This window comes from Arvicola amphibius, chromosome 4, assembly GCF_903992535.2.
Source record: "Arvicola amphibius chromosome 4, mArvAmp1.2, whole genome shotgun sequence".
In the NCBI taxonomy this organism is placed as follows: domain Eukaryota; kingdom Metazoa; phylum Chordata; class Mammalia; order Rodentia; family Cricetidae; genus Arvicola; species Arvicola amphibius.
In genome coordinates this window covers 50,317,535-50,343,100 of record NC_052050.1, presented here as the reverse complement: position 1 = coordinate 50,343,100, position 25,566 = coordinate 50,317,535, and the positions used below count along the sequence as shown (strand labels likewise).

At 50.5% G+C, this 25,566-nt stretch overlaps 2 protein-coding genes across 6 annotated transcripts; both read right to left on the bottom strand.

Moving 5' to 3' along the window:
• Window positions 1-886: 886 nt before the first annotated feature.
• Window positions 887-6,270, bottom strand: Spag7 (sperm associated antigen 7). Its single transcript, XM_038324855.1, has 7 exons — window positions 6,056-6,270; window positions 2,281-2,348; window positions 1,985-2,073; window positions 1,787-1,871; window positions 1,580-1,669; window positions 1,330-1,486; window positions 887-1,233 (listed from the first exon to the last, which is right to left on the bottom strand). Exons 1-7 carry the CDS (start codon window positions 6,138-6,140, stop codon window positions 1,124-1,126), a joined length of 684 nt encoding a protein of 227 aa, XP_038180783.1. The 5' UTR covers window positions 6,141-6,270; the 3' UTR covers window positions 887-1,123.
• A 61-nt stretch (window positions 6,271-6,331) lies between these two features.
• Camta2 (calmodulin binding transcription activator 2) lies at window positions 6,332-25,484 on the bottom strand. Of its 5 annotated transcripts, XM_038324836.1 has the most exons (23): window positions 25,411-25,484; window positions 23,881-23,975; window positions 23,608-23,711; window positions 20,770-20,837; window positions 20,553-20,688; window positions 19,933-20,019; window positions 19,556-19,709; window positions 19,128-19,262; window positions 17,670-18,610; window positions 16,592-16,718; window positions 15,282-15,416; window positions 12,070-12,185; window positions 11,355-11,539; window positions 11,032-11,110; window positions 10,604-10,826; window positions 9,991-10,292; window positions 8,710-8,906; window positions 8,289-8,472; window positions 7,874-7,945; window positions 7,433-7,620; window positions 7,198-7,272; window positions 7,009-7,110; window positions 6,332-6,857 (listed from the first exon to the last, which is right to left on the bottom strand). In XM_038324836.1, the coding sequence occupies exons 2-22, from the start codon at window positions 23,909-23,911 to the stop codon at window positions 7,047-7,049; spliced, it is 3,603 nt and encodes a 1,200-aa protein (XP_038180764.1). In that variant the 5' UTR covers window positions 23,912-23,975; window positions 25,411-25,484; the 3' UTR covers window positions 6,332-6,857; window positions 7,009-7,046. The 5 variants fall into 5 exon arrangements, with proteins under 5 accessions (XP_038180764.1, XP_038180763.1, XP_038180765.1 ...); XM_038324835.1 differs by having other exon boundaries at window positions 6,332-7,110; XM_038324837.1 differs by having other exon boundaries at window positions 6,332-7,110; window positions 19,933-20,004.
• Between the last annotated feature and the right edge of the window lie 82 nt (window positions 25,485-25,566).

The window sequence follows — 25,566 nt, the reverse complement described above, 5'->3', positions numbered from 1 at the left end:
ACAGTGGAGTTAGCAACTCGTAGAGCCAGGACACAAAGTCAGGGCATCTGGCTTCAGCCTTAAAATACTGTATCTTAGCTGGGTGTGGTGGCTCACTCTGTAATCTCAGGCCTTGGGAGACAGAGCTGGGATAACAAATTTCAAGGCAGCTTGGACTATGTAGTAAGATCTTGTCTCAAAATCCCAAGCTGAGGGGGTTGGAGAGATGGCTCAGTGGTTAAGGGCACTTTTGCTCTTATAAGCACCAGGGTTCAGTTCCCAGCACTGACCTGGTGGCTCACAACTATCAGTAATTCCAGTTCCAGGGGCTCCTATGCCCTCTTCTGACCACCACAGGCACGCACACGGTGCACATCTTTACATGTGGGTAAAACACTCATACACTAAATTTAAAAAAAAAAAAAAAAAATTCCAGCTCTCTTTTCCATCTTCCTCTCGGAGAGGCAGCTTCGCTTCTGCCTCTCTCCCCACTTCTCTGCTTCCCCCTTCCCCCTCTCTTCTCCCCTCCCTTCCCCCTTCATAACCCCCCTGAATAAATATTCAACCTCAAAAAAAAAAAAAAATTCCACCCCAGCTTAGTGATAAGAATGCTTGCCCAGTATTCACAAGGCCCTGATTCTAGCACCACAAAATATGTAAAAATAAACATGGAAGTCACAATAACAGTGCTAATAATTGGCTATCTTTAGCTTATATAAACAGCAACTTTATACTGTTCGATCTAAAATTACTCTCTTCTCTGCCTATGGACCTAGTATCCAGATTTCTATGTATAAATCAGAACATTGGGTCAAACAGTGTTTATTCAATGTAAAGTAACCCCAGCCCCACGGGGAAGAAAGTTCCAAGGATAATAGAGAATAATACAGATTAAATACCCACCCACACATTTGTACTCTTCACACACACACACACACACACACACACACGCACGCACGCACGCACGCACCATCCATACATCCAAGTTGCAGCAGTGATAGACACCTGCTTCTCCTCCAGCCTGAGTGACAGTTGGTAGAACCTCATAGTTTGAAGTGGGGCTCCAGGATGGGTCCTGATAGCAGCAGTCTTGTTCTTCCATGCCCCTGCCTTGCTGGAGGTCAAAGGGAGTTGGGTGCGATGCCTAGGAGGTAGGTGGCAACTCTTCCCCACTCTGCCGCAGACGTTTCTTGGCTCGGATCTCATTCATGGCCTCTTCTATGGAGCGTGTGTCCCGCTTGTTGGCCACAGGCACTGGCAGCAGAGGGGAGAGTGGGCAAGACCTCAGTCTCTGCTCCCCTCCCCCAGCCATGCTCTCCTCATGCCTCCCTAGCTCCCACCACGGCTCACCACAGCCATAGGTCTTGTTGGCCTGTAGCATGTGGGCTGCGTCTTTGGCTGCTCCTTTGCCAATAAGGTGGCTATACTTGTCCTTGTAGTCGCTAGCAGGGCTCACCACCACAGGTCCCTGCTGGGCTGCCTCCTCCTCCTGTTTCTGAGCCAGCTCCTAAGGGCACAGAGATGGGGCACCTGCGCTCAAGGATCTGACCCCAGCTGGCCTCTTTCGGATGACAGTTATAGGTTCCAGGGCATAGCTCACCTTTAGCTTCCGTTTCTCCTCGGCCTTCTGGGGGTCCCATTCTTCTCCATGACGGTAGGAGTCCAGCTCTTCATCTGAGGGTGCAAACTCCTGGGGATGAAGGGAAAGGCAGAACCAGAGGTCCAAGGATATGTGTGATCTCATTCCTCTCCTCCCTCAGGTAGCGGGGAGAGGCTAAGAGGAATGGCAGGAACCCAGGCTTTTTACCTTTTTGAAGATCATAACATAGCGACAGTCATCGTCTTCTCCAAAGGAGAAGGATGTGAGGCCTGCCACTTCTACCACATCATGTCTGAGAAGAGAAGGCACACGACTGTGGTGAGCCATGAGGGGCCCTGTCCCCACTGGCTCCTCCATGTCCCTCCACTGCCCATTTCTTGCCTCCCCAGGCTGAGAGACACTCACAGTATGCTCCTCTCTATCTTGTTCATAGGCTGAAACTTCTTCTTGACCTGTCCACTGTCCTGGATAAAATCAGACACCTCTTTCTCCATCTTAGGAAAAACAAAAGGAGGGGGACATGAGATGACAGCTCCACCCAAAACTTCCCTGGGCCGACGGTCTTTTTAAACCTCCCGCTGCTCCCACGTCCCGAGCCACTGGCTGTCTGGAGCACTGTCAGTAAAACCACGTCCTCAGTCTTCCGACTCTTACTGCAAGTCCTTCCAGAAGCTGCCTTTGAGCTCTCCAGTTGCTCTCACCCTTTTACGAAACTCCACTTTTTGTTGTTTGTCTTGCTCTTGTAGCTTCTTCAGGCGGGCAGCCTGCTCTAGGGTGAGAAACGGCAACATGAGGATAAGGCTGAAGGATGGGTAGTGGTGGTCAGGCTTCCAAGAGCGCCTGCTAACCACTGGAAAGTGTGCTCGGACAGCAGATACCACCGATTCACCAACTATTCTCTGATGGTGCAGCCACCACACACCTGACACGGTGCTAACCCAGAGTACCAAGATGGCTGCAACAATTTTCCCCTTCCAGGGCTTGTGTGGTAGGAGCCACAAAGACTGGAATCATACACACCCTTCACTTACCAACCCCACAAGAAAGCCAATTAGCAGTCACTAAATGCCCAGAGTACGAAAGAACTATAAGGTGCCTGAGGAACAAGAACGACACCAGTGTCAGGTTTCTCAACTCATTATCTACAGGCAAGGGGAATTATTTAACTTTCTATCTCTATGTACAATTATTATTTTGGAGACATTTCACTATGTAGCCCTGGCTGGCCTAGATCTCACTATGTTTCAGGCTAGCCTTAAAATCAGAGACATCTGCTTGCTTCTGCCTCTGGAGTGCTGAGATTAAAGGCATGCACTCCCACAACCAGCTTTTAACTTCATACGTATTAGACAAATTGTAGAGACAGAATTTCTCTCTATGTAAACCAGACTAGCCTTAACTCACAGATCAGCCTGCCTCTGCCTCCCAAGCGCCAGGTTTAAAGGTATGTGCCACCACCGCTGGGCAAAATTCCTATATTCTACAGTGCCCTTCAAACACTTCTAGGGCCTGGATGATGCTGAAAGGGCCAATCTGATGCCCTTCTTACCTGTCCTGTTTTTGTTTTGTTTCTTTGTCAACTTGTAACAAGGTAGAGTTATCTAAGAGAAAGGAACCATAATTGAGAACATGCCTCCATAAAATTGGCCTGTAGCTGGGCAGTGGTGGCGCAGGCCTTTAATCCCAGCACTCGGAAGGAAGAGGCAGGCGGATCTCTGTGAGTTCGAGGCTATCCTGGTCTACAGAGTGAGTTCCAAGATAGGCTCCAGAGCTACAGAGAAATCCTGCCTCGAAAAACCGAAAACAAAAACAAAAACAAAACCCTCTTAACAGAGACAGAAACTGGCATCAGAGAGTAGACTACTGGTGTAACCGGCCTGGCTATGGTTTTTTGGGTTTTTTTTTTTTTTGAGGGGTGTGAGGTATGGAGGGACTGTAGAAGAAATTTAGAACTTTGGGCTATAATGTCCATTAAGTACTTTCAGTCATGATGTTTTATCACAGCAACAGGAACCCTAAGACATCACCCTTTTTTTGTTTTTCGAGACAGGGTTTCTCTGTGGCTTTGGAGCCTGTCCTGGAACTAGCTCTTGTAGACCAGGCTGGCCTCGAACTCACAGAGATCCACCTGCCTCTGCCTCCCGCGTGACGGCATGCACCACCACCGCCAAGCTAACATCACCCTTTACTTTGGGGGGGTATAGGTGTCCAAAGTTAGTTAAATAAACTCTTCTCTCTTACTGAATGCTCCTACCTTCCTCAGATCCAGCCTTTATACCAGATCACCCCTCTGCCCTTACTGCACACACATGACTTTTCAAGGGGGATTGCGGGAGATTGAGCTCAGGGCCTTAAACCTAAAGATGAGCTCTGCCACTGAGCTACAGCCCCGACAGCAGCGCCTGGCCACCTGGCTGCCTGCCTTCTCTCCCCAGGCACAACTCTGAGACTGGATCTAACTCTACAGCCCAGGCTGGCCTCAAATCTGCAGACCCACCACATTAGCCTAGGGACTGACTGACATGCTGGTGAGGCGTGCAGCTCAGGCCTTGCACATGCTAAGCAAGTGTTATAGCACTGACTGAACAACATTCCCAGCCCTCAGACCACTTTTAACCTGGTCCCTTATCCTGCCTCTTCCTTATCATCCTTCTTCCAGGATGAGTTTGCTGCCTCTTGTGATTCGGCATGCCTCTTCTGTCTGCTCCCTGGCCTGAAATGACCCACCTCCTTTCTTTTGGCATTTCCAAAACCTTAGGTTTACTTCTTGCGCAGGGCCGGAGTCCCCAAAGGGGCACTGAACCTCTTCCTACTTCCTAGTCACGTCATGCCTTTGCACATGTCGTCCCTTCTAGCTGGCATGCTTTTCCTCCTCTTGCGAACACTGACCTGTCTCCAGGAGTCAAGACTTCTCCCTGTAGGCTCCAAGCACATTCACTGATAAAGACACGGGGTTTGTTCTGTTTTTCCCCTCATCTCTCCTTCCAGGCTCTAAGCTGCTGGAGGGCAGGGCCCCTGTTCCCCTCCTGTCCAGGGCCTGACAGACCGGAGGCTCTCACCTCTGACTTCACTATCTTCACCATCCATTGTTTTCTAGTTGGTTTCCCAGGCTTTTTTGCATCTTGGGAGATGGATCAAGAGTATGCTCAAGAACATGGGCTAAAAATGTGACTAAAAAGTCACAACAGGGTTCCAAATTCAGCTACTTAGTAAGCCGAGACCAGGCAAGTGGCTGAAGCCCCCTATTCTGTCAGCTGGTGGGAGTTCTCCTGTCAGTCATCTGAACCTAAGTGATTCCAACTGTTTCCTATTAAGCTCCGCTTTCCTAAAGATGAATGAACAGACTTCATTCTCTACTGAATTACCTATTTGGTGCTCAGCTCACTTCAGACAAGTATGGGAGACCCCCAGTTAATCTCTCTTACCTATATATTTCTCCCAAAGCAATTAACTGGTTATTAAGGTTCTTTACAATCATTCATAAACATCTCAGACACGATCTGTAACCTCCCTGATGGGTTTCTTGGGCTCCACAAGTTTTATAAATAAGGGACTACAGATATTTAACGGTCCTTGAACATTTTGAAGGCATCCTGCCTGTCCTGCCTCCTTTGGGCAGATGGGAAGCAGGTACCAGGTATGAGATTTGTCCATGGTCAGGGTCCACATTGTTGGGAACTGGGTGCACCCTGGCTGTCCTTCCTCTAGGGTCCTTCAAACGCCAGAGCGTGAGCCAACACTGAGTAGGCCTCTTCAGGCCGCGCCCTACCCTGGCTACCAAACTCCAGAAAGCTTTCTGGTTAGCTACTCAGCACAGGGGGGCCACGGGCGAATCGGAACCTGCAGGCCATTCTCATCCCTCCAATCAACATTACGATCCGGCTGGGCAGCACAGGAATTTAAGGATAGAGTTGGGAAAGGGGTGTTCGAGTATGAGGGACTGGGTTAACTCAAGGAGGAGGGGCATAAAGAAAGGAGGCTCCAGTTAACCAATGGGAGGCGCTGTGGTTGAGGCAGGTCAGAAGGAAGGAGAAACACTTCGAGGTAGCGCTTCAAGTTGAGCTAGCCAATAGAGGGGAAACAGATTGTGGATGGGCGTGCCCGAAACCTAATCGTAATAGAACTGGAGGTACGCGGGCCCGCAGCGGTGGAAACGACGTCCTCCAATCGGAAGAAAGGCATCCTACTAATCAGAGCTCGCCAACAGCAGACAGGCGGGCCCGTTGGCCAATCGCAAACAAGGACTGCAGAAGGCCAGGATGGGAAGGAGCGTCAAGAGGCAGGAGACAGGCTGAGGTAGCCAATCATTGTCTGCAAAGAGCAGCGGGCGGGCCGGCAGGCCTTTTAGGGACTCTGAGGGTCTCAAAAGTAGCCTGTGAGGGTCTTTTAGGGCAGGAGGAGGCACTGTTCAAGGAGGGAAGAGTGTGGTCCCAAGAACAGGGCGCAGATACGCGGTTGTGGATTTGGGAGCCTCACCTCGGGCCTTGCGCCGACTCTCCTGGTCACCGACGCTGGGTGGCTTCTCCATGGAGCTCAGGATGGAGCCCAGTAGGTCCGCCATCTTGGGAATAACTGAGAGGGGGCGGTGCGTCTTAAAGGGAAGGGCGAAATGCCTTTAAGGCCGGAAACACGTCGGAAGCGGAAAAACCACGCTGCCCCGCCCCGCTCCAGGCTGCCGAGCCCAGGCCGGCCGACCGACTTGCGTGGCGATCTTCCCGCCCCGCCCCCAGCATACATAGGCCGGAGGCTAGCTGGTGCAGAGATGTTTAATGGCAGTTCGTATAAACCAAGCCCATGCACAAATAGAAAGTGCTCGTGGAGCCAGCCGTGGGCCCCCGCCGCGCCAGGGAACCAGACGCCCGGCCGCGCAGCGCCTTAAATAGATTCTTCACTATACTCTGTATGTTACAGTATGTACAACCCCTCCCCGTGGGAGCGGGACTCCGCCTCGCGATCCTATGTACACCCCCTCCTCTTTGGAACCCGAGGTGGGTGGCCAGAGTCAGGGTGATGGGGAAGACAGGGCCAGGAAAGGAGGAAACAGACGCAAACATGCGGAGTCAGGGTGGGGCAGTCACCCCTGAAACAGGAGGGCGCGCGCAGCGAAGGCAGTGGTGGGGACGAGGCGGATACATTCATCATAGACTCGTCGAACAAATAAATAAGGCAAGTCAGGAAGGTCCGAGTCAGGTGCAGGCAGGAGCGGGGTTATGGAGAAGGTGCAGGCAGGGCTCCGTAGGTCACAGCTGAAGATGCAGATATGTGGGGCACGGGTCTTCTGGAGCCAGAGACCGAGAAGGGAGAAGTGTGGGTCTAAGGCTGGGGAAAGGGGCGGGGGTTCTACAAAGGGCTCCCAAAAAGGTGAAGGAGAAAAAGCTGCCGACAGGGGGCTCCCCTTATCCCGAAAGCCTTCTCCTTGTTAAGACTACCAGGGGCCCCCAGGGTGTGGAGAAAGGCGGTGGAGAGGTCAGGTGGCCAGTCCTGGCTGGGGCAGCCCTTCCAGCTCCTGGTTCTGCTTCAATTCCCTCATCCTGCGGAGAGACAGAGAGGAGTCAGAGGAGAGTGCTGGATAAGGAAAGGTGGCAGGGCAGAGATCCAGTGAGGTAAGGGATTAGAACCTGTGTCGGCAGCGCCGCAGGAACCTCATTATCTTCCGGGCTGCCTGGTCCTGCTTCTTGGTAAGAAAGGAGCCCCTGGTGGAAGAGAGAGAGAGACCTCATAGAACTCAGGCCTCCCAGCCCCCCATTTTAAGTCCATAGTAGGCAAAAGCAGGCAGGGAGGAAGGAAAGAGTGAGTGGGCATTATCAAAGAGGAAAGCAGGGGGTCTGTTGGAGGGGCGGGGGCGGTTCCTACTTGTTTCGGGCCGGCAGGGGGCCTGAGGGCCGGTGAGCAGGCCCTGGCCTGCGGCGGTAGGAGCGGTAGTGCTGTTGGATAAGTACAGCCGCTCTGCGGCTCTGCTGAAACCGCTTCTGTTCATAGTAGCTTCGGAACTTGCTCTGAATCAGGATGGCCGCCTGAGTCATCTTCTTATAGAGTGCAAACTGCAGGGAAGGAGAGAGGGGACAGGAGCTGAAATGGAGGGGCAGAAATCCAAAGCCCTGAAGGTCACCCTTAAGTCAGGTTGATGCACATCCCTTTCTCTAACCCACACTCACGCCCAGAGCTCACGCCTAATACCTTAAGGGCAATCCAGGTCAGCTTGTGGGGAGAGAGAGGGAAGTTAGGGCTCTCAGCCCAGGGACTTGTTAGATGGGGTGGATGTGTGTTGGTATACCTTTGAGAAAAGGCTCTAACCTGCTTGTACTTCCGATAACAACGTTGAATCACAGCTGCGGCCACCTCCTGCTGCTCCTTCAACCTCCGGCCCTAAGGAAAGAAAATGAGGCCAAATCTCAATATTTCACTGCCTACCTCGTGGACTCTGGACCTACTCCTTCCTCCTGAAGTCCCCTCCTTAAAAAATGTTTTTTTTTTTCACATTTATTTATTTGTGTGTGTGTGTATGGGCATGCCTGTGTGTGGACATCAGAGGACAACTTGAGGGAGTCAGCTCTCTTCCACTATGAATTCCAAGGACAAAATTAAAGTTGTCAGACTTGGTGGCAAGTACTGGCTCCCCTGGGCTCTTTCTTAGTCCCATTTAAGGCCTCTGAATGAGTGCTCTTTCTGCAGAAGCACTGGGAGACCCTGAGACCCTGGGCTCTCTGACCTTGTACTTTCGGAAGGCTGTCTGGATGACGCGTGCCGCCTCGTACAGTTCCCGCTGCTCATGATCTGAGAGTGTCAGCAGGGCAAAGTCACTTTCCATCTTGCCACTGGTAGACGCAGAGAGGAACTCTGCCCAGGAAGGTGCTGGAGGGATAGCTAGGCGACCTCGCTCCAAGGGCAGTTCACTGTGGGGAGAGAAAGGCTATCATGGAGCATCTTAAATCCCTTTATCCCGGCTAGAGGTGGCTACTGGGGACAATCTTCAGCAATAAAGTCTGAAAAAGAGTGGCTCCAGAGTTCATCAATGAGCTCTGGTCTCTTCTTGAGCACCCAGGGCCTCAGCCAGAATGGTGCTTTGGCTGCTTCCTCCCGCCCATCTTTCTCTGAAAAAGAATCTGAAGGCTTTGTTCTGAGCTGGTCACCTAGTAGGAGCTGAGCTGGGGAAATGGTCCACATTCTCCAGGTAACTGGCTAGCCAGGACATGGTCTCACTGAGCCCCACAGTGCCTGTCTGCTCCCTTGGTGAGGCTCCAGCTTCAGGGAATCCTGAGAAGTCCTCTCGTTTAATCCGCTCTGGTGTGGCTTCGATGATCTGCTTGGCTAGTGAGATCATGTCCACCTGGATGAAGGGAGACGGGTGAACTTAACTATTGATGGTCCAGCACAGCCTAAGCTGTAGCCTTAAACCCCACTCCCTCATCTTTCGAGATGCCACCAGCACAGGCCCCAGGAACTGCTTTTCTGCTCGCTAATTCTGAACTAACACAGCTCATTCATTCATTCATTCTGATTGATTCCCTCTGAGGGACACAGCCCTTCATGCTGTTAAGTTGTGGAGAACACAAAAAGCGAAGGATGAAGATCTTAGCATCCTTCCGCTTTGCCCACTGTCTCTCTTGGATCTGCTCCATGCGACCTGAGCACCGTAGATCTCCACAGGGGTAGCCCAAGCCTATCTTGCTTCAGGTCTCCAAGAACCAGCCTAGGGTTTAACAACACTCTGGTGAGTAGCTAGTTGCGAGGCAAATGGCATACTACTGGCCATCCTCCATTATGCTGGCTTTGGAGGTTTGGGTTTGTTGTTGTTTTGAGACATTGTCTCACTATGTAACTGGCAGTACTGGAACTCACTTTATAGACCAGGCTGGCCTGGACCTCACAGAGATCCTCCTGTCCCTGCCTCCTGAGATGGAGTTCTTGTTTCCTAATTATACTCAGCTTTTCTAAAGCGAGTATGTGCACAGGTCCTAGACTTAACTTGAAGGTGCACTTCCCAGCAAGTGGCCCACACCTTTATTCCCAACACTAGAGAGGCGGAGGCAGGCAAATCTCTGAGTTTAAGGCCAGCCTGGTCTACAGAGTGAGTTCCAGGACTCCAGAGTGACATAGCGAGACCCTGTCTTGGGAAAAAAAAACACAAAAAACAAAAGGAACCTTTCCTTTCATGGGTTGACAGGTGATTGCAATGGTTCAGTTCTAAGTGAAGATACTCCCCAGGATTCTTCTCCTACCTCGTGACTGCTGAATCATAAAGTCTGGAAGGAACTAAGCCAAGGGGTCCTGTGTCCACACCCAAACAGTAAATGTTTTTTCTTCTGAAACTGAAGCCAGGCTGATCTGCTTCATGGAACTCTGTCACCCCACCTCTGCACCTCATTCTGTTCCTAGCCTTTATGAATCTAATCCACCAACATAAATAGTACCGGGATCACATCCACAGCTGGTGGGCTGTCAGCATCCTCTGGAGGAGCCCCATCCTTCTGGGCTACTGCAAGCCCAGAAAGGGAGGGAACAGACTCTTTAGAGTTAGTGGCTTCGTAGTCCATAAAGAGTAAGGGTGTCTCGGGGGCGCCGGAAGAAAGCTGGCCTGGAATCATCTCCATGGTAATTTCAGAAGCCAGCAGAGGAGCAGGGGGAGGACTACCATCTGGGGCACTTGAATAGGCTGATGTGACAGAGAAGGTGCCATCTGACAGCTCCGAGGGTGAAGAGACGCTGCTCAGACCTGAGTGGAGAGCAGAATGGGTAAGGACAGCGGGACCTGCAGGCTACCCTGAGTCTCTTACCTCAGCTCATTTCAGTTTTCTGTCTTTTTTTATATATACTTATTTTTATTTTATGTGTGTGAATTTTTTCCCCCAAATATATGTCTGTTGTGAGCTACTATGTGGGTGCTGGGAACAGAACCCAAGTCCTCTGGAAAAGCAACCCTCCAGCCCCTCCCCTGCCTCTTCTTGGTCCCATTATCTCCCATTCCTGTCTCTCACTGTCTCCCACCCTTTGCTTTGCCCTGAACATTTTTTGGCCAGCTCTCACCAGTGTCTGGGCTGGAGGAAGGTGGAGAGAGAGCAAGTGGGTGCTCAACTGAAGGCTCCTGTCTCTGCAGTTCCTCAAGGCAGCGGGCAAGGCGCACATGACCCCGAGAATGAGCCACAGATAGGGGCAGACGGCCCAGGGAGTCAGGAATGCTCAGTGCTTGTCGATTCCAACAGAAAAGGAGCACAGCAGCTTCTAAGTGTCCCAGTGCACAAGCCCACATCTACGAGAGAAAGTGGAGTGAGGTCTGTCCTTCTCCAGCCAGTTCTCAGGCCCTGGCCCACTGTGGATTTCCCTGCACTTCTCAAAGGATCACTCCTGGAACTCCCTCTGTAGACCAGGGTAGCCTTGAACTCTGACGGGATTAAAGACCTGCACCCATTCCCTCTGCTTATTGCCCTGAGGGAACTTAGAAACAGCATCCTCACCAGAGGGGTGCAAGAGAAATGGTCCACGTTGAGTGGGTCAACCTCTTGCTCTAAGTCCAAGCTTCCAGTCTCCACACTCCTAGAGGTTAGGATCAACAACAAAGCCCAGTCAGGGGGGTGGGGAATGGGACAAAGTAGGAACATCAGAAGCAGAAGGACTAGAAGTGACTTTAAGTTGGTCAAGAAGTCAGTCTTAGGTCAGGATATTAAGAATCCTCCAAAAACCAATCTTCTGGGAGCACACCTTCCCATAGTGACCCTGGTCCTTCCAGGCAGGGATCCAAGTTCTTACCCCCTGGGGCTTTAGTCTCAATGATGCTCACCGCCACTGGCTCAGAGTCTCAATGAGTCGAGCATAGCCCTGGGCAGCAGCCAGATGCAAAAGGCTCATGCCCCGGAAGGGGCTTCCGTGGATCAGACGTTCAGGACCTCTCCAAGTGGACCGGGGGATCATGCTCTCTACCAAGACCACCACACGTGCCTCGAAACCAGGGCCCTGGCCTTCATCCTGCAGTACACACACCCGTATGCAGAGATTTGGACTTTTGGTCCTGCAGGTTATCTTACCTGCTTCAGCTTTTAGCGCTCTCTCTCTCTCTCTCTCTCTCTCTCTCTCATACACACACACACACACATACACCCCTTTCCCACTCCAGGTTCCCACTACCACTGATAGCTCACTGGTTCTCCTAGTTTGAGTCCCTTGCACACCGTTGCCCACACTGGGCTTCACACTAGTACTGACTGGTGCCACTATGTTCGTGTATGCTTTTCTCCCGCATGAACCAGCATCTTCTTGAAGCCCCCAGCCCTTTTTCCTCAGAGAGTCAGAACCCACAGAGCTCTTGGGCCCAACATTCCTAATTCCTCCTCCACCCTCAAGATCAGAAATAGTCCAAAGCCTGTCATGCTGAGAGGGAAGCGTACTGGCTGATGAAGCTGGGGAAAGGTGAGTGAGGGATGTTACATGCTAGAACCACTCTCCTTATGGAGATCCTATGCCCCCACTATAGACTGTGGTCTTTGTTGTAGAAGTACCTGAATTGGAGGAGCCTCTGGACCCTGGCCAGGTGCCTGCCCAGCTGCTGCAATCTCTGCCATCCGCTTCTCCATTTGCTCCAGCCGCTCCAGGATGGACATCCGGAACTGGCTATCTGTGGGGTGGGCATGGGAGGCTGAGTAGACAGGATCTAAGTGGTGCTAGCAACATTACTTGGTTGTACCCAAGGTCTGGGGGATGAAGAATGGGATGATAGTTTTTTCTTCCCCTATACAACATCCTCCTTACCCACTCATCTACACAGAACTAACCAGGAAGGCTCAGCTCTTGAACTAGGGCTATTAATCTTTTGCATAGACTAGAACCAAGATTAAGAACCAAGGGATGGAGAGACGGCTCAGAGGTTAAGAGCATTGCCTGCTCTTCCAAAGGTCTTGAGTTCAATTCCCAGCAACCACATGGTGGCTCACAACCATCTGTAATGGGGTCTGGTACCCTCTTCTGGCCTGCAGACATACACACAGACAGAATATTGTATACATAATAAATAAATAAATATTTAAAAATAAAAAAGCAGATATTTTAATATAAAAAAATAAAAATTAAAAAAAAAAAAAAAGAACCAAGGCTGGCCGGGCTATGGTGGTGCATTCCTTTAATCCCAGCACTCAGGAGGCAGAGGCAGGCAGATCTCTGTGAGTTCGAGGCCAGTTTGGTCTACAAGAGCTAGTTCCAGGACAGGCTTCAAAGCTACAGAGAGACCCTGTCTCAAAAAAACAACGAAAAAAAGAACCAAGGCTGTTTCCTCCAAGACAGAGGCATCAGAAATTCTCCAGTACCCATCTGGTCCTCAGCTAACTAAGCTACATATTGGCATGTCCTCCTCCAACCTTTTCCTAAACAGAATGTACCCTAAGTTCTTGTTCCTAATACTACCTTTGTCCCCCATGATGGGCTGACGTATTCCAAGATCCCCCTTCTAGGCTAAGCCCCAAAGAACTTAAAGACTAGAGCTTCAAAGGCACCACCTACTCCAGCAGATCCTCTGCAGCTTTGCACAAAGGATGGTTGGGGAGAGACGGTGACAGAGATGGGTAGCCATGTTCATTCTTCCTCCTCCCAACTCCATGCACAAATTCACACACACACACACACACACACACACACACACAAATTTATGCACACACAAACACATGCTGTATCTGTTCCCTTTTGAGATCAAATAAGGACAAGGAAAGGAAGTGAGAGGGGACTAGAGCCTAGAGAAAACAAGCACAGAAAAAGAATGAGGACAGGGATGTTCTACAGTGCCACGATAGAAGGGAATGATGAGCAGAAGCTCAGACAGGACAGAGAGGGGAACAGATCCAGAAAGTCCCAACCAAGCAATTAGGAAAGAAAATAGGCAAGACCAGATATAGTTCAAGGAAAAGTGGGTAGAAAGGAGACCCGGCAGAGAGAAGACACACAGATTAGAAAAGGGTAAAAGTAAAGTGATGACCAGCCAGAACAGCACAGATCAAAGCTGAGGATGCTACTAAGGCCCAAAGCTAGGAAACAAACACCACAAACATCCACTTACACCTGACACATCTACTCAGGCTGTCCAACAAATGTGACCCGCCCCCAAGAGTGAGGCAAGAGTAGAAACGAAAGCCTCCTCGGAGAGAAGGAGGGATGGCAGGAGAACTGAGAAGAACCAGGAAGCAACAGAGAAAGAGCAAACCTTGAGAAAGCAGAGGGTCAGATAATTCTCAGAGTCCCCAGAAAGGAAAACAAGTGAAGGAGCAGAAATGGGACCAACTAAAACACACAAAGCACATGTCTGTGCACGCCTGTGTGGGCAAGAGAGGACACGTTAGTAATAACTCTGCCGACAGTATCACACGTTTCCCATTTTCTGTATGGATTTTCTGTAATTTCCAATAGTCCTATAATGAATACAACTTTACCATCCAAAAGAAAAACATAAAAATAAATGACCTATACTTTTTCCTTTTAATTTTTTATTTTATGTGTATGAGTGTTTTGCCTGCATGTGTATCTGTGCACCACTTGTGTGCCTGATGCCCAGAGAGGCCAGAAGAGGGCATCTGATCCCCTAGAATTGGAGTTACAGGTGATTGTGAACCACCGTGTGGGTGCTGGGAATCAAACTTGGGTCCTCTGCAAGAGTACCTAGTGCTCTTAAATACTGAACCATCTCTTTAGCCTGGGAGGCCTCAAACTTGAGATCCTCTTACTTCAACCTCCAGAGTAGCTAGAATTACAAGTATACACAACTTCTCCTGGCTCAAATTTGTATTTATTTAACAGTAACAATTTTAAACTGAGAGTGGTACTGCAAGACTATAATCCCAATACTTGGGCGGTAAATGCAGAAGGATCCAGGAATTCAAGAGTATAAAATGCGTCTGAGGCTGGCTAGACTACATGAGACCCTGCCAAAAAACAAAACAATGGGGCTGGAGAGATGACTCAAGGCCATCTTAAGTACCATGGCTACTCTTCCAGAGGACCCTGTTTGATTCCCAGCACCTACAAGGCAGTTTACAATGGTGTAACTCTAGTCCCAGATGATTGATACCCTCTTCTGGCTTCTGTGGGTACACAGACACTTTAAAACACCCGTACAAATTTTTTAAAAAAAGTTAGTTTCAAAATTCACAGAAATAAGGACAGTTTGCTACCACATTTAAAAAATTACTAATGTCCCCTCCAAACATAGATTTAAGAACAAATAAAAAGCCAGTGGTGGCACACCTTTAATCCTGTGCTCAGGAGGCAGAGGCAGGCGGATCTCTGACTTAGAGGCCAGCCTGGTCTACAGAGTTCGTTCCAGAGTTACACAGAGAAACCCTGTCTCAAAAAACAAACAAACAAAAAACAACCCACCCCAGAAAAACAAAAAAGAAACAAAATGAAACAAACAAATACCAACAAAGCTGAGCATGGTAGCACCTGCCTATAAATCCCAGCACTCTGGGAGGCAGGAGCAAGAAAATGGCAGCAAATTTTAGGCCAACTTGATCTACAAAGAAGTTCTAAGATAACCAAGGTTACATAGCAAAACTCTAAAAAACATTAATACACACACACATATGCATATGCATACACGCACATGCACGCGCACACACACATCCAGTAGAAATGGCAGCAATAGTGGGCTTTCCTGGTGCCCTGAAAGATAGAGCATCATGTTATTCTCATGTCATGCCTAAAACCTTGGGTCACAGGGCTCAGTACTCACCATCCAGTGACAACCAGTCAAGCTGCGTGGAAGGCAGAGACAGGAATCGGCGGGCTCGATACTCAAAGAGCACAGAAGCAGAGAGGGGCCCCTCCCGCCCTGCCACCTGCAAAGACACCAGCCCTACCTCGTGGGCTGGGGAGAGTAAGTCAGGGAGAAGGGCTCTTTGCCTGGATCTCCGTTCCTGGCTGACTGGCTGTATTGGAGCCAGTGATAATTATTAGTGCATATTTTTCCTGTCCCCTTGCTGTGGGCCAAGAGACTCCTAGCTTCAGTGTGTAGCCTTTGCACTAATGGGGTGGGGGGAGGCTTAATACATCTATGGACCAGAGAATTATTGGCTGTAGACTCTGAGTTAAGGGTATTGCTCAGCAAACATGATGGTGGTTAATTCCTTCAATTCTTTAGACCAGAGTTCAGAGGTCATGACCCTTGCTGAAATGCAGGAAAGGGAAGTTGTCTGCTTATCATCAGTGTCTGGTAAGAGCTGTATCCAGAGTCTCAATGTCTCTATCACCCCGAGGAAAAAATCACCAGGCCTCAACCTCAAGACCAGGGCCTGAGACTTTTCTCCCAATTCCTGGCTTCTCTGGTCTTACTTCCCTTTTTCCTTCATACGTGGTTGACTGGGGCTGTGAAGACCAGGAGAGAATATACTCCTAAACAACAACACTGCCAAGCTGGAGCACCCTGAGGAGGACAACTGTTGCGTCCTGGGCTGCAGGGAAGGGTAGTGGCAAAAGATACGGAAGTCAGTCTAGACCAGTGCTGTCCACAAGAACTTTCTACAGTGTTGGGTACGTTCTATATCTACTCAGCATGGGAGCCCTAAAATGTGTGGTGGTTAAACACTTGAAATACGGTCAGTGTGCCCGAGGAAATGAATTTTAAGTTCTATTTAATTTTAATTAAATAGGATCATGTGGCTGATGAACTTTCTCCCTAGATTAGTGTAGAAGACCCTGGTTCCAACTAAGCTACAGAGATAGCATGGACATTAGAGATCCCTTTGGCCACATGCTTAACCTTAGAGGTGGGAGACCAAGATCACAGGGAAGGTATGAAATTAGCTAAGGTCATTGGTTAGGTAACAACGGGCTTCTTAGATCGTATCCTAGATTTGGGGACACTAAGACCATGTTCTTCTGTCTGCTGGGGGAACTGGACACTCAGCCTCAGGGCTGGAAGAGGACTTTGTGCCCTCAGATCAATATATTTGTTTCCAGTGCTTCCCGGAAGCCTGGAGGTCCTCAGCCATCTTAACTGTCCATAATGGCAGTCCCTTCCCTCATTATTCCCGATCTCCATACCAGGACAGTAGCAGCGTAAGACACCAGGCTGGACAAGTGAGGCTGGCACTGCGATGTGGTCAAAGACACAGGAGTAATGCTCCGCGGCCTCCGTCCAAGGGCCTGTGATGAGCACCTTGACCCCACCCTGCAGACAGAAGTCACTCATTTATTTAGATCCTTAGAAATTACCACTTTACGGCAGGATCTGTGCTAGAGTTTAGAGGTTCATTGATGAACAGGACTCACCTTCCTGCCAAGTGGTTATTTATCTTGTCAGAACTTATTTTCTTTTATTTTTTTAAAGGATCTCATGTAGCTTAGGTTGGCCTCAAATGTCCTATGTAGCCAAAGATGGCCTTGAATTCCTGATCATCTAGCTTCTGTCTCTATTAATGTGCACCACCCATGCCCAGTAAAACATCTTTCCCCAGTGCTGATGATCCAGCCCAGGCCTTGTATACGCTAGGCAAGTGTTCTACCACTGAGCTACACTCTGAGCCCTTTACTGGACTGTCCTGAATTTAATAAGAAACACAAGTCAGGACCTCCGCAGGAGGATCAGACGACTTTCATCAGAAAGCTGTGTGCTGGGCTACTTCACTCCACTGCAGTTCCCTTCCCTCCTGAAGTCAAGTGGAACTTCTCTGTGCTGACCACAGACTTCCGGCTGCCCAGAAGTTGAAGTCATATCTCAGTGTACATTTTTTTCTCTAGCATTAGTCATTAGTGGCCCAATGGCCCTCCACTTTAAAATGGTCACCAAGAGAATGAGGTCCCTGAAGGGCTCTGAAAAACACGATAACACATTGGAGGGGAACAGGAGGAGAGGAGCATGGATAAGGACTATGAAAATAGAAGAAAAGCTACAGTTTATGTAAAAGCAAAGGTTAGTAGAACCAGGGGGATGAAGGACTTGGGAGATCACCTAAAGGCAGAGCATATGCCTAACACGCTATATTTGATTCCTAACATTAAAAACAAACACACAAAAGCCATGAAAACTGAGAAAGTAGGTCACAGGCCATGGGGTAAGAGTTAATAAAATTCATTTTGAAAAATCAGAAAACAAGTGGGAGAAGAGAAACCCAAGACTCACCTCTGGGTAGGACCACTCTGGGGAAAAGTCTGTGATGGTGTGAAGAGCAGGAGAGAGCTGGGGGGTTGGGGCTGGGACGCTTGGAGCTTCATCACTGATGAGTTCGCCCATAAGGTCTGGGAATGACGAAAGACTGAAGGGCTCTAGCTCACTGGCGCTACCAGAGCCCCCAAACAAGGCTTCTCCTCTTGTTACCCTGCCTGATGGCTGCAAGGTGGCAGGTGAAGATGGGGATGAAGGAGGGGGTGAAGGTACAGGTGGCACAGTTCCCTGGCCCTTGAGTTCCTCCCCACTATCATCATCTTGGATAAAGAATTGGTTTCCTCTTCTCCCACTTGCTCCCAACTGTGAAGGGAGACCTCGAGCAGCTGCCTGGGGTTCCAGGGCAGCAGCAGGTTCCAGGGCAGGACAGGGAATATGAGTGCCCTCTGCCTCAGGGAAGTCTGGGTTTACTCCTTGGCCCCCTCCATATGTCTGGCCCCTCTGGGGGCTGTTGAGGAAACGATCAGGGTCAAAGGCAGGGCTGGGAGGAGCTGGTGGGGCAGAAGGTTCAGAGCCTACAACCATAGCCACGCTCACAGAAGGTCTAGGTTCAGCCTGGGGAGCCAAGTGCCTGGTGGGTGTCAGGCCCCCAGCACGCTGCTCTAGTCCTGTTAGGAGGAGGATGGCAGTGCCTCCTCTTGACGAACTCCCTCGAGAGGTAGGAGGGCTAGGTCTGATTTCTAGGGGTTCTGCAAATCCTGAGGAGGAGGAAGAGGAAGAAGAGGAAGATGGGGAGGTATGTGCCTTGGGAAGCTCTGGAGGAAGTGGCGCTATCAGTGGTGGAGGTTCAGGGGGCTGGGAGTGCGATATGGAAGCCAGGGTCAAAGCTCGGGGCTCCACTTTGGGAGAGATGATGCGGTGTTTGGTGCTGCTGCATTTGTGGGTGAGGCTCCCGGAACCTGGAATGGAAAAGAGTAGGAAGAAGAGAAGGGATGATACATCCTTCTCCAGCAGACACTTCCTGGAAGCCCCGCCCCCAACCAGTAAACCCACAGTGTAATACTGATTATGACCACCGGGAGGCATCAGAAGTGAGTCTCCTCCTCCCTTCAGTTTCTCCTCAAAACAAACAGGACTAGAGGAACAGAGTAGGGGAGGAGCCCTGGCTTGAGGCAGTAGCTGAGAGCAGAGGGTAAAGGCAGAGCAAAAGGACTAAAGAACCAAGGGGTACTAAGGAGGATCAAAGCTAAGGCTGAGTGTGATCGGTGGTGTGGGGTAAGCGTGAGAGCCATGGACTGCGGGGACTAAAGCGCATACATCCTGGGGCCAGTGCTGCCAGACAGGAAGTTCTTTGCTCATCTGGCCCATCTTCCTGAACATGCAAAGACTTGCAAATTAGTATGCAAATTCCGTCAAGTCAGTTATTAAGCAATGTGGCTAAATGGGAAAACAGTTCCAGAGTCAGGCTTCACTTACCAAGGCCCCCACTGCAGAGACAGGCATGGGTTCGGGGTGCTGGCTTGGTTGGGTGGGTGTCCAGGATCTGCTGCACCAGCTGTTCCACAGAGAATTCCTCTGACCCATTCCCACAGCTCCACTTGATGCCATGAACTACAGGAGATTTGGGGGACACTGTGAGGCTTCCAAAGGACCTCGATGGCTCCCCTAAAGTCCTGGCATGCTGAGCTTAAAGCTGCTCAGACATACAGCTCACAACTGTCTTTCGCCCCCTCCATATTCCACATCTTAGACTGCACAGCCTCAGTGTCTGGCCTCCAAACAGGAACGCTCCCTCCTGGCTCAGAGAAAAACAGTTACCCACAGGGCTCGTGCACAGAGTTCTAGTGCTTTTGGGAAGCTCCACTCTCCCCTCCCTTAGAGCTCCATCCGTGCTTGTTCCTTACACATGGGCTTTAGCTGTCCCAATAGCTCCTCGCGTGACCACTTCAGCCACTCCCGCCGGTCGCTACTGATGGAACAAAAGATGGGGCTACAGCCCTTCCCACAGTCCTCTAGGGCCGGGACGTTCAGGTAGTGCACGAGGACGATGTCAGGGTTCTGAGAGCACAAAGGCATGTGCCATGGGCCTAGGATTCAGGGCCTTGGCTTCCTGGTCCTCACTTTCTTCTGAGCATTACCCCCAATTCTAGTCACCCCCAATTTCTATCATGTTCTAGCTTCTTCTTCTCCCATTCAGAACCTATTCCACTTCATCTTTTCAGACCCCATGTTCCTCAAAGAGCCAGAAATCTGGCTCCCTGAGTTCTCGGTTGGTTCTTACCTGGAGCAGCCAGTAGCAGCGCCGATGGAATGTGGGGACGATGGAAGAGTGAACGTAGCAGCCATAGAGACACTGCCAGGAGACAGGCTGGGGTGGGGGGAGGGCTAGTCTGCTCCCCAACTCTTCCTCTGTTCAGTCCCTTTGCAGGAATCCCAATCTTTCCACCAGTTCCTCTTCAGCCCTCTCCCTACCCTCACCTTCTTCCTACCCCTTCCAAATTCTGGCAGGCCTTAAGTCATGGTTAAGGGACAGAGAGAAGAGAACAGAGGAGCTGGGGATCTTACAAAAAAGGGCCCAATTTGAGATATGGGAAAGAAATCTAAGGGCAGAGAGAAAGTGCAGAACAACAATGATTTGGGAAGAGAAACCGTGTTTAGAACATAATTACTTAGATCCCCGAGGGAAATGCAAGCAAGGGAATGTGAAGGGTATGAACATTGGTGCCATAGGCTGAGCTGTGGAGGGCAAACGGGAAGCTGAGAGAGAGCTCAGCAATCAGTCAGCGGATCCAGAGTGACTGAGAAGGCTGACTGAGCAGGAGAGGCTGACAATGTCCCCAAACCCTGCCTGCCAGGCTGGAGTGTGGGCAAGGGCGATGTGTGGATGTCTGATGCTCTTACCTCCATGCCCTGGACCTTGAGTTTCATGTGGTCCTCTCGGGTGGTCTTCCCGTCCTTCCGCTTCTTCCAAAGGTAACCATCCTTCCGGTATTTTACCTTCTTACGGTTGTAGAGGATAATGGAGCCATTCTGAGGCCTGGAAGAGGGCGGGGAGGCTTGAGTTTTGTGAATACAGCCCAGGATTCCTGTTATTTTTCAAACTGGAGAAGCTTCTCACCTTGTCTTTGGGGCACAGGACAGCCACTCATCATGTTTCTCAAAGGTGATCAGGTAGGATGCGATCTCCTGCAGGAGAGGAAACACTTGGGTCACCCCCTTGGTCAATGGCTCAGGGCCTCTGCAGAGGCATGGTAGGTATTTGGGCCCAGCCAGGTCTCACAGTCCTCTTAAGAACAGCAGCCAGGAGGTGGTGGCGCACGCCTTTAATCCCAGCACTTGGGAGGCAGAGGCAGGTGGATCTCTGAGTTCGAGGTCAGCCTGGTCTACAAGAGCTAGTTCCAGGACAGGCTCTAGAAACTACAGGGAAACCCTGTCTCGAAAAACCAAAAAAAAAAAAAAAAAAAAAAAAAGAAAGAAAAAAAGAACAGCAGGTTCTACCCTAACTTCAGGTTGGGGATATAGTTCCGTAACAGAAAAAGACAGTGCTTGTTTAGCATGTGCAAGGCCCCAGGTTCAAGTACCAGGAGGAGAAAATAAAAACAACTTAACCTCTTATCTCTCTCTCCGTACTGGAGCCTATACAGTGGAGCCAGCTTCAAGTTTATCCTTTGTCCATGTTAGGTATTTCTCTGTGACCCTTTCTGTGAAATGTCAATGGCTTGACACTGACAAGGACCCCAGGTTCTCTGTCTGACTCCAAGGCTTTCAGAAAACGTATCAAACTATTACTCCTACTATTTACTCAAATTCAACCCACTAGTCCCGCCAGATGGGCTTATTGGTTCCTTCTTGAACACACCTCCAACAATCACATTCTTCACGCTGTTGCCCTACAAGCCTAAAGTACCATATGAATGCCTGTGTCTGGAAATCACAAGTAACATAGTGCTTCCCAGGTGCTCTGTGAAGACTTGCTGCTTCTCTGAACTTCCTGAAGGCTCTGTAGCACCTACAATAGCTATAAGCAAACACACCCATTTTTATTGACAGTACACAGTCTCACTACATAACCTTGGCCTGTCTTTTACTTGATATATAGACCAGGCTGGCCACAAGTGTGTTGTAATCCTTCTGCAGACAAGCCTTTTCTTTTTTCTTTCTTTCTTTCTTTCTTTCTTTCTTTCTTTCTTTCTTTTTCTTTCTTTCTTTCTTTCTTTTTTTTTTTTTTTTGATTTTTTGAGACAGGGTTTCTCTGTAGCTTTGGAACCTGTCCTGAAACTAGCTCTGTAGATCAGGCTGGCCTCGAACTCAGAGCTCTGCCTGCCTCTGCCTCCCATGTGCTGGGATTAAAGGCGTGCGCCACCACCGTCCAGTTACAATTCTAATTCTGAATCAGTAATTGTAGCCACTAACTGCATACGAGGAAATACAAATACATATACAGAACACAGAAAGTGACATCCCAGGAACTGTACCCTCCAAAAGGTGGTAAAAAGCAGGGGCTCTGAGACAGGTATGTGGGTATCCACCTGTAATCTCAGTATCCAGCACTCAGGAGGCTGAGGCAGGAAGGTCAGGAGCTCGGGCCACTGAGTCCCTGTCTCTCCAACTTTAGGCTGGAGAAATGATTCGGTCAGTAAGGTGCTTGCTGTCCAAGTGTAGACATAAATTGAGATCCCCAGCACCCACCTAAGAAACTGAGCACAGCTGTGCATGCCTGATGCCTGTAATCCTAATGCCGGGGGAAAAAGAGACAAGATGGCTCTGGGGCTGGCTGGCCAGCTAGTCCAGCCAATCAGTGAGCTTCAGTCTCATTGAAAGGCCAGTGGTGGCACACACCTTTAATCCCAGCACTTGGAAGGCAGAGGCAGCTGGATCTCTGTGAGTCTGAGGCCAGCCTGGTCTACAGAGTGGGTTCCAGGACAGCCAGTGCTACACACAGTATACAGAGAGACCCTGTCTCAAAATAAGACAAAAAGAAAGACCCCGTCTCAAAAAATTAGGTAGAGCATGGAGAGTGACTAAGGAAGACATTTACACATACCTCTAGCCGCCACAAACACGTGTAACCACACACACCTGCACATACGTACATATACACATCCATACCCCACCACCACCACACAGGCCAACAAGTGGAGGTTAGCCTGGGCTAAATGGTGAGACCCTGATTAAGGAAGAAAAAAATAAAGTGAGGCAGAGTAGCACACACCTGAAATCCTAGTACTAAGGACATGGACGCAGGAGAATCAAGAGTTCAAAGCCAGGGCTGGGACTCAGTTGGTAGAGGGCTCATCTAGTATGCGCAAGACCTTGGGTTCATTCCCCAGAACCACATTAACTGGGTTTGGTGGTACACCTTTAGAATCCTAGCACTTAGGAGGTAGAGGCAGGAGCATCGGATATTTAAGATCATCCTTGGCTACACAGTGAGTGTGAAGTCAGTCTGGGCTACATGGGATACTATCTCAGAGGAAGAGAGAGAGACAGAGACAGACAGACAGACAGAGACAGAAACAGAGAGAGAGAGAGAGGAGAGAGAGAGAGAGAGAGAGAGAGAGAGAGAGAGAGAGAGAGAGAATAGGAAAAAGAATGAGTTCAAACCCAGTCTTGCCTACATAGCAAGTTTGAGGCTAGCCTGGACTACATGATACCCTGTCCAAAACCCAACGCTTAACACCCAGAAACAAAACAAATATCTTTCCTCTTCATTACCATCTACAATATATGAGATAGTACAGGTCAGATGCACAGCCTGGTGCTCAATATGGAGAACTACTAAGCTTTGTTTTCATATGGATGGACTATACCAAAGAGAAATAGACTCCTCTAAGGTCCAAGGCTTTGTAATTCTGTGACCCCCAAAACCTGGTCTAGTGCTTGGTAGTGAGTGTCCACAGACAGAGGCAGGTCCCCCTTGCCCCTCCTGCCCTAACCCCATGTTCCCTAAGAAAACCTCATTTGTATTCCATCGGAGCCGCTCTGGAGGCAGCAGTGGGCATCGAGGAAGACACTCAAGCAGTTTCTTGGGGAGGAAGATCTTCAGGTGGTGGCTGTTCTCTAGAGGGAACCAGAAGGGAGGGCTTTGTTAGAGGCAATCTGGAGGAGAGAGGGGCAGTGTAATCAAGAGCACCGGGGAGACTAGAACCAGGACTAGAGAGGTGGAGAGCAAAGAACAGCAGAACACAGATGATTGTGCCCAAACTGGGAACCTGTTTTGTGAACTCACCAGCAACCTCAGTGGTGTCCTTGGTATTCATGGTGAGGGTTCCAGGGGGCAAGGTCACCCCCGGCCTGAGGGGCCGGGGGGAGGGGGAGTCTGTGCTGGGAAAGGAGAGAACAAGGTCATGGAAGAGGCCCCCACATTAATTCAAGATGAGGAGCCTGAGGTAGGGTAAGGGGCTATAGAACTCACTCCCGATATCTGGGAAGGATAAAGGAAAGGTTGGACAAGAATGTGACAGCAGAACAGAGAACAGGGATAAAAGAGAACCCAGACGTAAGTGCCAGGAACCAACATGAGTGGGGAGACAAGACAGAACAGAGCGATCAGGAAGAAAAGGATGAGTGGGGGAGGCTGACAGTGTCGGAGCATTCCCCCGGGGCAGCAGGCTGGGTTCTGCTGTCTAACCCAGATTCTCCCATGCCCTGGCCAGCCTGAAGGAGAGAGTAGGTGAGGTCAGTTATTAGGTCTTTCCCCATGGAAAAGCCAAACAGAAGAAGTCAGGGTGCATCTGGGAAGGGAGAGCAAGGCTGGGGCTAAGGGTGGGCCAGCTGTAGGAGCTGGGGCTCTAACCCTTGGAGGGTGGCTCGGCAGGACAACCTGGACCGACGCTGGAGGAAAGCAGATGTGAGCCTGGTGACAAGCTGGGCCTTGGAAGACACACCCTGAGTTGCTTCTCTATTTGATTTTTTTTCTAAGGGGAAGGGCAGATCTGATAACTGACCTCACTCTCTCTCAGGTTGATCATGAGCTAAGAGAATTTGGAGTAGACATGTTGGACCAAGCTTCCGGGTAGGACATTCCGGCTTCCCCTTTGCAGCTAGCATTTCACTTCACCTCAGCACTCCTACCTCCCCAACCTCCAGCCTACCATATCCCGTCTACTACTGCTCTGGCTCCAGTCTGAGCCTCCGCCCTCTTGGGGAACAGATGGAAGCTGGAGGAGGCTCTCTGCGCGGGTTCTGCCAGGTGTCCAGGGATGGAGAGGGGGTGGACGCCCATTCAGGATTGGTGGTGTGCAGTGAGGCTAGGGTTGGGATAAGGAGTCCACCATAGATAGGGTGCAGGTGCGCAGCCCTGGCTAGGCAGTTTGCCAGGGTGCAGAGCAAGAGAGAGATGAGACTGCAGGCCTGAGGGTGGTTCAGGTCTACGGCACGCCTGGAGCTGGGGGTGGGATGCTCCCCCCCAAAGGGGGCGGGGGTCCTGGGAGAATCTTCGAGGTGGGAGGGTCCCTCCCGGAAACCCGGATGTTCTGGGGAAGCAGCTGAACAGAGTTCATGAACACCTGGCGGGCAAGGGGCAGTGCGGTAGCCGGGTGCGGGGGTCTGGGGGCAGTCCCCGCACTCTCTAGTCTGTGATGGGGCCCTGCGCCTAGCGGCGCCCCCTGGCGCGGGGAAGGAGGACGGAAGCAGCAAGGTGGAGGCGAACGGGGAGGAGGGACGGTGGTCCCCGGCGCCGTGCTCCACACCCAGACCGCGTGGAGCTGCGCCCCCTGGCGCGGGGGTGGAGAGGCGGGCGAGAGGCCCTGGCTCTTACCTCCCGGGGTCCCGCGGGTGACGGCGGCAGCGGCCATTCTACCCCAAACCGACCCCCCCTAGCGCCGGCTGACAGCGGCGTTCGACGTCAGTGCGCACGGGGCGGGGCCTCCCAATTAAGGGAACGGGGTCGGGAAGGGAACCTGGGGTCAGCACA

Excerpts from the sequence above, each read along its gene's own strand:
- Spag7 (XM_038324855.1), bottom strand. The coding sequence starts at position 6,140 with ATGGCGGACCTACTGGGCTCCATCCTGAGCTCCATGGAGAAGCCACCC. Across the intron at positions 2,349-6,055 it reads GAGTCGGCGCAAGGCCCGAG|AGCAGGCTGCCCGCCTGAAG; the intron begins GTGAGGCTCCCA and ends TTCTCACCCTAG. Across the intron at positions 1,487-1,579 it reads AGGAGAAACGGAAGCTAAAG|GAGCTGGCTCAGAAACAGGA; the intron begins GTGAGCTATGCC and ends CTGTGCCCTTAG.
- Camta2 (XM_038324839.1), bottom strand. The coding sequence starts at position 24,876 with ATGGGCGTCCACCCCCTCTCCATCCCTGGACACCTGGCAGAACCCGCG. Across the intron at positions 20,838-23,607 it reads TCCGATGGAATACAAATGAG|GAGATCGCATCCTACCTGAT; the intron begins GTTTTCTTAGGG and ends CCTCTCCTGCAG. Across the intron at positions 15,417-16,591 it reads CTTACGCTGCTACTGTCCTG|CCCACGAGGTAGGGCTGGTG; the intron begins GTATGGAGATCG and ends TACTCTCCCCAG.